General features: G+C 54.5%; 1 protein-coding gene across 1 annotated transcript in view; it reads right to left on the reverse strand.

Annotated features, from left to right (window-relative positions):
- TUBGCP5 (tubulin gamma complex component 5) overlaps positions 1-12,774 on the reverse strand; it is a gene marked incomplete at its 5' end in the record, with an annotated part of 32,808 nt that overhangs the window by 5,695 nt on the left and 14,339 nt on the right. Inside the window, 7 exon segments of the mRNA XM_027767799.1 lie at positions 2,565-2,810; positions 3,135-3,277; positions 3,723-3,807; positions 5,564-5,746; positions 8,568-8,756; positions 9,757-9,955; positions 11,990-12,258. Coding sequence (XP_027623600.1) covers positions 2,565-2,810; positions 3,135-3,277; positions 3,723-3,807; positions 5,564-5,746; positions 8,568-8,756; positions 9,757-9,955; positions 11,990-12,258 — 1,314 coding nt within the window.

Here is a 12,774-nt window from a genome sequence, read left to right on the forward strand (position 1 = left end):
GTCCCCCAGCCACGCGGAACCCGTACTGACGGGGAGACGTAGGAGACGGAAATCAGTTTCTGTGACAGAAAACGCCAGGCTCCACGATCCCGGCGCTGGGCTTCCTCGGGAAGGAGCAGACACCCCTCCTGGGGAAGCAACACAGGCTGCCTTACAGCCAGCGCAGGGCGGTGTCCACGTGAGTGACCGCAGGGGGGTTCTGAGCTTGACGCTAGACAAACACGCCAGGAGGGGACTGCGGTGACAGGCCCCGTCAGAGGGTCCCAGACCCTGGTGGGAAGGGGGAGAGGGGACTGCGGTGACAGGCCCCGTCAGAGGGTGCTTGCCCTCTCTTTGGCACACACGTGTGCTCTCTGGCATTAAATAGAGAAACCACGACTGCTGAGAACTTCAACTCCTACTGTTAATGCTCTCATCTTGCCCATGAGCTGGAGAGAGGCAGAGACGCAGCACCCCGACAGGGGCCCCCCGGCCTCCACCAGGCTGGATCTTGGGCACGGGCACACACGCCTGCATCTCGGGGAGGCCTCTGCCGGGGCCAGCACCATACCATGCCAGGCGCCTGGCGGGGCAACACGTTTTCCACATGCCTCTGTCCAGCCCTGCCCGCCCCCTTTTTTTTAAGAGAGATTTTTGCTATAGGGCTCATGCACTGGCTGGAGAGACAGAGACAGAAAGTGAGAAATCCCCCCAGGGGATGGCCAGGCCACAACCTCTTCTCCGTTCTCCTCTGGGAACTTTGGGCATGCACACACACGCGCCTGGCACAAGCTTACAGCTGCCAGGCCCAGGACTCGAACTGCAGTCAACGACTTGGGAGTCCAGTGACGTAACCATTACACCACCAGCTGGCCCTACCCTGCCTGCCTCTTACCATGAACAGTAAAGGGTGGGCCAGCCTGTAAGGGTGCCTGACTACTCCTTCACGTCCACCCTCGGATTGCAGCAAGGCTGCACCCAAACAAGACAGTCCTGTCTCTCTCTGTCTTTCTGGCGAGTGCACGCGCCCGAGAGCCAAAAACAAAAACAAAAGCCACCTCTCCAAAGAAGACAGTCGGGACTCACACCAGCGGGGCTCCACGAGGTCCTGGCGGGACCTTCAGGGCCCAAGGAGGGTCTGTGCTCTAATAGCACCAGCTGTTCAGTATCTCAACTCCTCTTTCAAACTGGTTCGAGAAGCAGTATTCGGACTAGAGAAAACAATTTCATTTACTTCACATTCAGTTAGTTCTGCGTTTGTTTTTTTTAAAGAGGTTTTTGCTATAGGGCGCATGCGCTCACCAGAAAGACAGAGAGAGGCGGAGAGACAGAAAGCGAGAAATCACCCCCCAGAGGGGATGGCCACGCTGCAGTCCCTTCTCCTCCATTCTCCTCTCGGGATATTAGGCACACATGCGCACACACACCACGAGTGAGTTTAAGCCACCGGGTCCGGGACTCGAACCGTGGTCAACTACATGGGAGTCCAGCAACATAGCCATTATGCTAACTGCTGATCCCATGGGTTTGTTTTTCAAAAAAGGTTTTTACCACAGGACACAGGAGAAAGAGTGAGATGGAGAGAGGGAAAGTGAGAAATCAGCCCCCAGGGGTGATAGCCGCCATGCCACAACCCCTTCTCGTCCCTTCTCCTCTCAGGGATTTGGGCACGCACGCTCACGTCCCCAGCATGATTTGCAAGCCATCAGGTCTCGGATTTGAACTGCTGACGGCCTTGTGGGAGTCCAACGCCTTAACCACTATACCACCTGCTGCTCGACTTACTTCTGCTTTTAAGAAAAAAGTAGCAGCCAGCTAAGTCTGGTAGTTAAGGTGGCTGGATCCCACATGGCCGAACGCAGTTTGAGTCGTGAACACAGCCTGAGAAACATGCTGGGCACACAGGTATGTCCTGGATCCCCGAAGGAGGGAGAGAGGGAGAAGGGACTGCCACATGACCGTCCCCCACAGAGGGTGCTTGCTCACCTCCCACTCCTGTCTCTCTCGGGTGAGGCATGTGCCCCCTGCAAAACTTTTTAAAGATTGGCTGGCTGTGTCCTGTGCACACACTCGCAGCAACCAGCTGGGGTTTCGGCTGTTAAGTATGGAAGCCATCTTCCAGGGACAGCCGTACCAAGAATGAGACTTACAGGACTTGGCAGCAGGTTGTGCAGGCGATTCCAGAGCTGCAGGTCTTCCTACATTGAACAAGTATCTTTGGGGCCAGCAGGTGGTGTGGTGGTTAAGGTGCTAGACTCCCACAAGGCCAACCGTGGTTCGAGGCCTAGACCTGGTGGCTAGCTCTCTCACTTTCTTTCTCTGGTGAGTATGCGTGCCATACAACAAATTTTAAAAAATAAATAACACATAAAATCAACTCTTTGGGGCCAGCAGGTAGTGTGGTGGTAAAGGGCACTGGACTCCCACTTGGTTGACCACAGTTCGAGTCCCAGACCTGGCAGCTTGCTTCCTGACTCTCTCTCTGGTCAAATTAAAATAAATAAATAAACCACAAAAGTAAAGAGCACCGTGCCCTGCGGTGCGACTCCACACGGGCCCCGCATCGGAGCCTGGGAGCACCTCACAGCTGTGTCCAGAGCACGCCCGAGCACGTCCCCACACGAGTGTGCGGAGGCGGAGGACCGACACGCACCCGAGTCATGATGTAGTTGTGCAGACTGTTCACGAAGTGCATGAGCTTCACCCTCAGGAGGAACATGCGGTGCACCTGCTGCCTCGCCAGGTCCTTCTGCGGTCCAAGCCCAGCGAGTGAGTCCTGCTCACCGGCGAGGCCGGCCCGCAGTGGCGGTTTGGCTGCTGCACTAGTTTGCCTGCTGCATTAGCCAGTTCTACACAAGGGGAAAGAGCAGGCCTCAGCGCCCCCGTGCCACTGCCAGGGCGGGCCCGAGGGGCCCACACCGAGCAGCCCCCCGTGCCACTGGTAACCACTGCCGTGAAACACGTACGGGTCCCATGAACCCGTCACTGAGAATTTTCATTCTGGCTCAGGCCCTGATCAAGGTACCGCCGTCCCCGCCGACTACAGACACAGCTCCCTGACGCCCAGAAAGCTAAGCTGTGGCCATCAACCACACCACGTGGACGTGGCCAGAGACCAGCTACCTGTCCCTCTGCGGCTAAAGTCAAAGGACGACTCGCCTGCTGGGAGCGTCTTACCGCCGAAGAGCAGGACGTCCAGGCTGTACTTGGCCCACTTGATCTGAAGTAAGAGCAGGAACACTTGATTATAAATCTTCTGACATTCCAAACTTATAACAATGTCCACAGGCCACGGGACCTAATGAAAATAAAAAAAGAAAAGGAAAATAGAAAGTAATCTATGTCTTACATTTTAAAAAATAATTCTTGAATTTTATTATCACCATTTTTTCATTTGACCAGAGAGAGCGAGAGAAAGAGAAGAAGAGAGAGAGAGGAAGAGAGAAAGCAAGCAGCCAGGTCTGGGACTCAAACATAATCGGCCACGTGGGAGTCCAGCACCCCTCCACCACGCCATGGTGGTTGCATCTTGCATATTTTAACAGAAAACTACACTTGTAATAAAGAGTCAGCATGGAGCCAGCAGGTGGCCTAGTGGTTAAGGCACTGGACTCCCATGTGGCCGACCATGGTTCAAGACCCAGACCTCGTGGCTTTAAAATTATGCCCACAATCCCAAGAGGAGAATGAAGGAGCAGGGACTGTGCCCCACTGTCCCACCCACACACAGAACCAGCACATACCTTGTAGCTCAGGGTCAGACCATCTAGGATGTGAACTGGCAGTTTCTTCTTGGCTGTGTCAACATTTTCAAAAGATATGGACAGACTGAATAAAGAAATTCCAGTTTTAGTTTACGAAAGTACTTTGCACACATAAAAACGTTCTTCTGAAGTCCTATTAGAACTTCACGTCGGTTTTCACGATATCCCAAAAACGATACTGCCTTTTATAAAAGTATCCCAACAGTGTTTTTCTACTCCACGTTCCAGAAGAGAAATCTGGTCTCTGAAGTAAGGAGGGCAAAGGTTGAAAACGGTGGCTTTAGCTACACAAGAGGCACACACAGTGCTGTTAAGTTGGCAAACGGAAAGGACGAGGTTGGGGAGGATGTGACGGTGACAACCTGGGGACCTCACTGGTAACATGCAGCGAAGGCTGCAAAGACAGAGCCTCTCTGCTCAGGTTCCAGAGGGGCACGGGAGCAGCAGCCTCCATGTGAGCCGTCCCCGCGGGGAGTGGGCTCTGAGGGCGGACTCGGACGCTGAGCCCCACAGTGCAAGGCGCAGCCTCTGGAGCGTGGGGAAGAGGCCCAAACAGCACAGGAGGAGGCCCCGCGTGTGCACGGACACGCCCAGCGCAGGTCACTCCACAAGCGCAGCGTCCTGGTCTGTGCAGCCCTCCCAGTCCTGGTGGTGGTGCTAGAACCTCGCCTGGTCACGCACAGGGAGCTGGGGCAACGCGGGCGCAGCCACGGGCAGGAACACGGGAAGCTGGACAGGGCAGCGAGCGGTCACTGAGGACGCGGACATGGCGGCGCGGCGCTGGCCCGAATGCCCGGCCACGTGTGCACTCACAGGAGAGCAGCAGCCCTACTCAACACTTGCATCTGCACACACACCGGCCCACCCCAGCTGACAAGCATGCGCAGAGCCACGCCCTGCTGCGAGGACACTGGTGCGGGTGGGAAGGGCGAGCATTGGGCCTCCCGGTGACGGGGCCAGAGGCTCAGCCGCAGGTCCAGGGTGCCCTCGCGGAGACTGGCATAGGCTAAAGGGCGCCCTGGGCTGCTCAGGCCACTCTGGGGAGGCCGGGTCCCTTCTGGTGGCAGGAGCAGGCTGAGATGCAGAGACGGCCGGGAAGCACATGCTGCCAGACAGGCCAGACGGGGTATGGGAACCCAGAGGCCACTGGCTCTGCTACCAGGAACCCTGGGACCCCAACCGACCCTGGGGCCCCCGTGACCAGCTTCTCCCCCTCAGCGGTGGTTCCCACCACCTCGCTTTTTAATGTAGAAAGAGCAGAACTCAGGGCTGGAGGGGCTAGCAGATGGCACAGTGGTTACGGTGTTGGATTTCCTCATGGCTAACTGTTCGAGTCCTGAACCCGGTGGCTTGCGTTCTCGCTTTCTGCCTCTCTCTAAGCTTAAAGTAATATTAAAATTAAAATTCTTTAAAAACCCCTCAAGGTTAGACTGAGAAATAATACAAGAGGGTTGTTCAAGAAGTTCGTGGAAATGAAGTATTAAAATACTGTTACCGTTTTTAAGAAAAATTTTATGTAAAAATAAACTCATAGTTTAACCGCCAGAGAGAGGGAGAGAGAAGACCGCGCCCTCGTGGGGTGGCCACGCTGCACCCCCTTCTTCATTCTCCTGCCAGGGTTTCGGGAGCACACACGCACCTGGCATAATTTCCGGGCCACCAGGTCAGGCCCAGGACTCACGCCATGCAGGGAGCCACGTGGGACCCAGCCACCTGCTGGCCCCCTGTAGCCTCGGAAGCCCCTGCATCCGTGAACGCGCAGAAGCAAGCTGGGCACGGCGCTTCCTTCGGACCACTGCAAGGAACAAGAGCCCGTTTACCGTGCGCTGTCTTCGGGGTAACGCTGTCCTACTGCTTCTTGGAGCTGGACGTTAAGAAAAGACACGTTCTGCCAGGTCTCCTTTTCTCTTATTTTATCAAAAATTGACGTGTAGAAGTCATACATGGTATCTCCACCTTCCATTAAAAAAAAATTTCTCATGGCCTGCAAGTACTCTACCAACCTGAGGGGGGAGAGAAGACAGACCGCTCAGCGCATCAGGCAGGAGCCGGGCTCCTACGCTGCCGGTGTTTAGAATCATTTACTTCTATTTCTCATCATTATTATTATTTTTTAAGAATTATTATTATTTGTTTATTATTATTATTTTCACATGAGTTTTGCCAGGGAAAGAAAGAGAGAGAAAGAGAGAGAGAGAGAGGGAGAGTGAGAAAGGAAGCCACCAGGTCCAGGACTCAAACCATAGTTGGCCACATGGGAATTCCAACACCTTAACCACCATGCCACCTGCTGGACCCTCATTATTATTATTTTTTAATGTGCTACAGGGCACAAGCATTCACCAGCAGGTGGCATGGTGGTTAAGAGCGCCGGACTCTCACACGTCTGGCCACGGTTCAAGTCCCGAACCTGGCGGCTTGCTTTCTCTCTATCCCTTTCCCTCATCCTGTCCCTCTCTGGTCAAATGTAAGCAAGTAAATGAATAAATAAAGTAAAATAAAATAATTCTTTAAAAAATAAAATAAAAAAGACAGATTTTTAAAACACAGTTCTAAAAAAGATATTGATGGTTAATTAATCCTCTAAAAAAATACTGTTTACTGAGGGCAGCAGGTGATATGGTGAATAAGGCACTGGAATCCCACATGGCTGACCGTGGTTCAAGTCCCAGACCTGGCAGCTTGCTTCCTCAGTTTCTCTGTCTCTCTCTGGTAAGCACACAACACTCCCACAGCAAATTTTTAAAAAATAGTAATAAAAAATAATTTTTTTTGGAGAGGTTTTCACTATAGGGCACATGAGCTCACCAGAAAGACAGGGAGAGACAGAGACAGAAAGCGAGAAATCACCCCCTAGGGGGAATGGCCACGCCGCAATTCTCCTCTCAGGATCTTGGGTATGCACGCACATGTGCCCCGCGTGAGTTTAAACCAACGGGTCCGAGACTTGAACCGCAGTTGACTACATGGGAGTCCACCAACATAGCCATTATGCCAACTGCTAGTCCCAGAAAAAAAAATGTTGTTAAATTAACTTGAAACTGGGACCAGCAGATGGCGAAGTGACTACATCAGCGGACCCCCCCGCAGACGACCGCAGTCCCAGCCCCAGACCTGGTGGCTTAAACTCACGCCAGGAACACTTCTTGCATAGTAAAAACCTCTCTCTTAAAAAAGGCAAAAATACCTGAAAGAGCTTATTTCTCTTTTTGGCCACAGGGTGTCTGTGAGAGAGAGCAAGCGTGCTCCGATGGCCTGGGGAGAACGCAACCCCTTCGCCCACCGCTCTGCCATCCGATGAGGGTGGACGTGTGCACCCAGTGCTCTGGAACCCCTGGGCCGGCACTGCACCGCACAGCCACGCGGGTGAAACTCCTCTGCACCGCGCCAGCCTCTCCCCTCCGGGGGCAGCCCTTGAAAGACAAGTTTCAAAACAGTCGCGACAGCCCCTCGAGCAGCATCGCCCACCGAGCACGCACCGGTAATCTTTCTTCAGAGTGTGCATGAGGCTCCCGCAGCACTCCAGGTACTGTTTGTCGATGTGGGGGTAGAGGCACGACCTCAGGGTTAATTCGAAGGTCCGGCATGTCACAGACTCCGAGGACCTATCCACACAGATGTCGCCGCTGGCGAACTTCTCGTGGAAGTCACTCTGTTCCAAGTACAGCCTGCAGGGGGAAACGGCCGTCTTTAACAGCTGCGGCCAGCGAAATTCTCATCACTCACTCTACCCCGAAGCCCATGTTCACTGTGTCTTAAAATGATCACCTCTTGGGACCAGCAATAGGCATAATGCCTATGTCACTGGACTCCCATGTGGTCGACCATGGTTGGAGTCCCGGACCCGGTGGCTTAAACTCATGCTGGGCCTGTGTGCATGCGTGCCCAAGATCCCGAGAGGAGAATGGAGAAGGGACGGGGGGAGGGTCATTTCTCGCTTTCTGTCTCTTTCTGGCGGGCGCACGCGCCCTATAGTAAAAATCTCCCCCCACCCCCCCAAAAAGATCACCTCTTACAAAAAGAGAAACTCTCTCTGCCCAAGACCTCCTTTGATGCAGTTAGGGTCGGGCCCTGCAGCTGGCCCTCGTAGTGCTGGGCCGCAGGCAGCCAACATGGTACTATGTGGGCGGAGCCTCGCTCCACACCGAGTGCCGAGCAGCACCGAGCCCAGGGGACACTTGCACAGGCAGACCTGACTCAGCGTGTCTACTGCCCGCCTGTGACCCAGACTTCCAGAACACCTTCGGGGTTTGTCGGCACGCCTGGGGCCTGGAGCAAGGGCAGGTGATGGGGACGCATCCGCGACTCCCACAAACAAGGAAGCCCAACTCTACATCTGAAGTCAGCAAACACATCCTCCTGCACTCGGTTCTCAGCAAAGAGAGGCCACATGGTGTGGTGGTGGAGGGCGCTGGACTCCCACGGGGCTGACTGTGGTTCGAGTCCTGGACCTGGCAGCACGCTTTCTCACTTTCCTTCTTTCTCTACCTCTCTCTAACTCTGTCCCTCTCTGTTCAAATTAGAATAAATAAAGTTAAATAAAATAATTCTTAAAAAAGAAAAGAAGGAGGAGAGACTACGGACGTCCTGTGTAAGGCGGGCGAGCCCTTCCTGGCAGAAAGGAAGCTCGAGTCACTGCTCCGATGAGGGTGGACGTGTGCACCCAGTGCTCTGGAACCCCTGGGCCGGCACTGCACCGCACAGCCACGCGGGTAACCCCCCCCTGCCCCGCGCCAGCCTCTCCCCTCCGGGGGCAGCCCTTGAAAGACAGTTTCAAAACAGTCGCGACAGCCCCTCGAGCAGCATCGCCCACCGAGCACGCACCGGTAATCTTTCTTCAGAGTGTGCATGAGGCTCCCGCAGCACTCCAGGTACTGTTTGTCGATGTGGGGGTAGAGGCACGACCTCAGGGTTAATTCGAAGGTCCGGCATGTCACAGACTCCGAGGACCTATCCACACAGATGTCGCCGCTGGCGAACTTCTCGTGGAAGTCACTCTGTTCCAAGTACAGCCTGCAGGGGGAAACGGCCGTCTTTAACAGCTGCGGCCAGCGAAATTCTCATCACTCACTCTACCCCGAAGCCCATGTTCACTGTGTCTTAAAATGATCACCTCTTGGGACCAGCAGTAGGCATAATGCCTATGTCACTGGACTCCCATGTGGTCGACCATGGTTGGAGTCCCGGACCCGGTGGCTTAAACTCATGCTGGGCCTGTGTGCATGCGTGCCCAAGATCCCGAGAGGAGAATGGAGAAGGGACGGGGGGAGGGTCATTTCTCGCTTTCTGTCTCTTTCTGGCGGGCGCACGCGCCCTATAGTAAAAATCTCCCCCCACCCCCCCAAAAAGATCACCTCTTACAAAAAGAGAAACTCTCTCTGCCCAAGACCTCCTTTGATGCAGTTAGGGTCGGGCCCTGCAGCTGGCCCTCGTAGTGCTGGGCCGCAGGCAGCCAACATGGTACTATGTGGGCGGAGCCTCGCTCCACACCGAGTGCCGAGCAGCACCGAGCCCAGGGGACACTTGCACAGGCAGACCTGACTCAGCGTGTCTACTGCCCGCCTGTGACCCAGACTTCCAGAACACCTTCGGGGTTTGTCGGCACGCCTGGGGCCTGGAGCAAGGGCAGGTGATGGGGACGCATCCGCGACTCCCACAAACAAGGAAGCCCAACTCTACATCTGAAGTCAGCAAACACATCCTCCTGCACTCGGTTCTCAGCAAAGAGAGGCCACATGGTGTGGTGGTGGAGGGCGCTGGACTCCCACGGGGCTGACTGTGGTTCGAGTCCTGGACCTGGCAGCACGCTTTCTCACTTTCCTTCTTTCTCTACCTCTCTCTAACTCTGTCCCTCTCTGTTCAAATTAGAATAAATAAAGTTAAATAAAATAATTCTTAAAAAAGAAAAGAAGGAGGAGAGACTACGGACGTCCTGTGTAAGGCGGGCGAGCCCTTCCTGGCAGAAAGGAAGTTCGAGTCACTGCTCGGTCTGACAACCCTGTGGCGGCGTCACCTCGCAAAGTTAATGGCCAGCAGAGGGTCATGCACGTCATCCAGCTCCCGATGGCTCCCGGCGACAGGCTGCATGTGCAGGAGGCTCTCCTTGGACACCTGCTGCTCCCCGAGGACCCGTGGAGAGGAATCGTCCCCACGCCTGAGACGTGACTGCACCGATTCCAGGAAGAGGGTGTACAGGCTTTTCCTTTCTGCATCTGAAACAGAACGCAGGTGCAATGTGGACTACCCCTGGTGGACAGCACTGTGAAAAACCGTTTTCCCCATACTTCAAAAAAAGAATGATTTAATCTTATTTTCATTACTATTATCTTAAGAGAGATTTTTGGTATAGGGTACATGAGCTCACCACAAAGACAGAAAGCAAGAAATCACCCCCGGAGGGGATGGCCATGCTTTAATCCCTTCTCCACTCTCCGCTCAGGATATTGGGCACGCACGCACATGTACCCAGCTGAGTTTTAAGCCACCAGGTCCAGGACTCAAACTGCGGTCGGCTACATGGGAGTCCAGCAATGTAACCATTACGTCATCTGCTGGACCCTTATCATTATTATTTTTAATTTTCTACAAGGTACATGTGCTCCCCATAGTGAGAGAGAGAGAGAGAGAGAAAGTGAGAAAGCAGTCTGCCAGGTCCAGGACTTGAACCATGGACAGCCATGGGGGAGTCCAGTGCCTTAACCACCATGCCACCAGCTGGCCCCAGCAACATTAAGAAATATTAACCATTCGGGACCGGTAGATGGCATGTAGTAGTTATGTCACTGGACTCCCACGTAGTCGACCGCAGTTTGAGTCCCAGACCCGGCAGCTTAAAGTCACGCCAGGTACGTGTGCGTGCATGCCCAAAATCCCAAGAGGAGAATGGAAAAGGGACTGGAGTGTGGCCATTCCCCTAGGTATAATTTCTTACTTTCTGTCTGTCTCTCTGACTTTCCAGCAAGCTCACACACCCTATAGCAAAAATCTAAAAAAAAAAAAAAAAGAGAGAGAAATATTAAGTTCCAAAAAGGGGAAAGGAGTACTAAGAGCATCTTGGCGTGGCCTCTCCCTGTCCCTTGGCTTTCCCCTGCACAGGACGGCAGCAGGGACACTTATCCCCCTCTGTAAGTGGGGCAGCGTTTACGGCCGGCCCCGCAGTGTGCCGGCGCCTTGCCCAGCAGCTGCAATCTCACTGGACAGAAGCCACTTCCAACAGCAGCCTGGAAAACTCCTTTCATTTTGTTATTCCGTCAAAATGGGGATTATTCTACAAAACGAGAGCATTATTTCACGTAGACAGAGGGAGTAATAAGTAAAACATCAAGGTGATTCGTAAGCCAAACAAGTAAGGTCACGTCTATATCTTTTAAGCCTTTTCAGTCTGTAGATAAAACTTGACTTAAATTGCATCAAAAAGGACCAGAAATTATATAAAGATTTGCTGAAATCCATGACCAAGTCTGAACTGCTGCCCATCGGCAAACTTCTACCTGTAAGGGTTCACCGTCCCAAAGGCTGAACACCGCACGGCACCGGCGAACGCAGCGTTCTTTCAAGATCGCCACGAGGGTAGGTGCACTTGCCACACGGGGCAGAGAGAGGGGGAGGGAGAAAGACGCCCACGGGGAGTGGGCACGCGCGGCCCCCTCCACGTCTCTCATGCTGGGACTCGGGGCACACACACGTACCCGGCATGTTTTCTAAGTCACTGCAGCCGGCCACATGGATCCAGCTCCCTTAACCACTAGGCCATGACGCTGGCCCAGAGAGTGATTTTTCAAAAGGCCAGTCCTAAGGAAACGAGTAGAAAAATGCATAGAGCTTCTTCATTGCTGACTTTTCCAACACAGCGCTGGAGGTCTCTAACGGAGGTAGGATTTTACCCTCCATCAAGAACATGCTTATTAATCCGATCATGGTGTGAGTTCCATTAAAATAAAAGGCCTTGAGGACCCTGAATACTACAATGAGTAGGCATCGGGGCCAGCAGGTGCCGTGGGGCTGGGGCGCTGGTCTCCCGTGTGGCCAACCGCAGTTTGAGTCCTGGACCTGGGAGCTCTCTCTCTCTGTGTCTCCCCCTGGTGAGTGCACGTGCCCTATACCAAACTTAAAAACAAGACAGTAACAATAATAAGTAAAATAAGTCACTTTAAAACACAGAAATGAAAGCACTCGGCATCTTGGGGTGCCGAGGGTGAGTGGGGACGGCCGCCCTGACGCGGAGAACAAGGAGGCAGAGACGCTACCCCTGGCCGCGGCCTGGCCCGCGGTGCTCTCGGCGCACTGCAGGTTCTTCAGCAGCTGCATGGACTTGCCGGCCATGATGATCTGCTTCAGGACGGGCTTGAGGAAGGACACCATGGTGTGCTGCCTGGCGGGGGCGCCCTGGTCACTGCCGGAGCTGGCGCTGGCGCTGTCGCTCGTCCTCTCCTCATGCTCGGTCTTCTCCGACACGCTGTAGAGCGTGTAAGTCGCGTACCAGAAGTCTCTGTGGCTCACCGGGACGCTCTTGTTTCTGTGGAGGGCCAGAAGATCTTGACATGTGAACTTCTCTCCTTAGATGGCACGGGGAGGCCAAGCTACCACGGCACGCAGTCCACACGCTCCACACACGGCAGTGCCACGACCGTGGGCCAACACGCAGTCCACACGCAGTCCACGCGCAGCGGTGCCACGACCACAGGTCAACACGCAGTCCACACGCGGCGGTGCCACGACCACAGGCCAACACGCAGTCCACACGCTCCACACACGGCGGTGCCACGACCGCAGGCCAACACGCAGTCCACACGCAGTCCACGCGCGGCGGTACCATGACCACGAGCCAACACGCAGTCCACACGCTCCACACACGGCGATGCCACGACCGCAGGTCAACACACAGTCCACACGCTCCACACACAGCAGTGCCATGACCGCAGGCCAACACACAGTCCACACGCTCCACACACGGCGGTGCCACGACCACGGGCCAACACGCAGTCCACGCGCTCCACACACGGCGGTGCCACGACCGCAGGTCAACACACAG

Source organism: Tupaia chinensis, unplaced genomic scaffold, assembly GCF_000334495.1.
Source record: "Tupaia chinensis unplaced genomic scaffold, TupChi_1.0 Scaffold144682_1, whole genome shotgun sequence".
Taxonomy (NCBI): domain Eukaryota; kingdom Metazoa; phylum Chordata; class Mammalia; order Scandentia; family Tupaiidae; genus Tupaia; species Tupaia belangeri.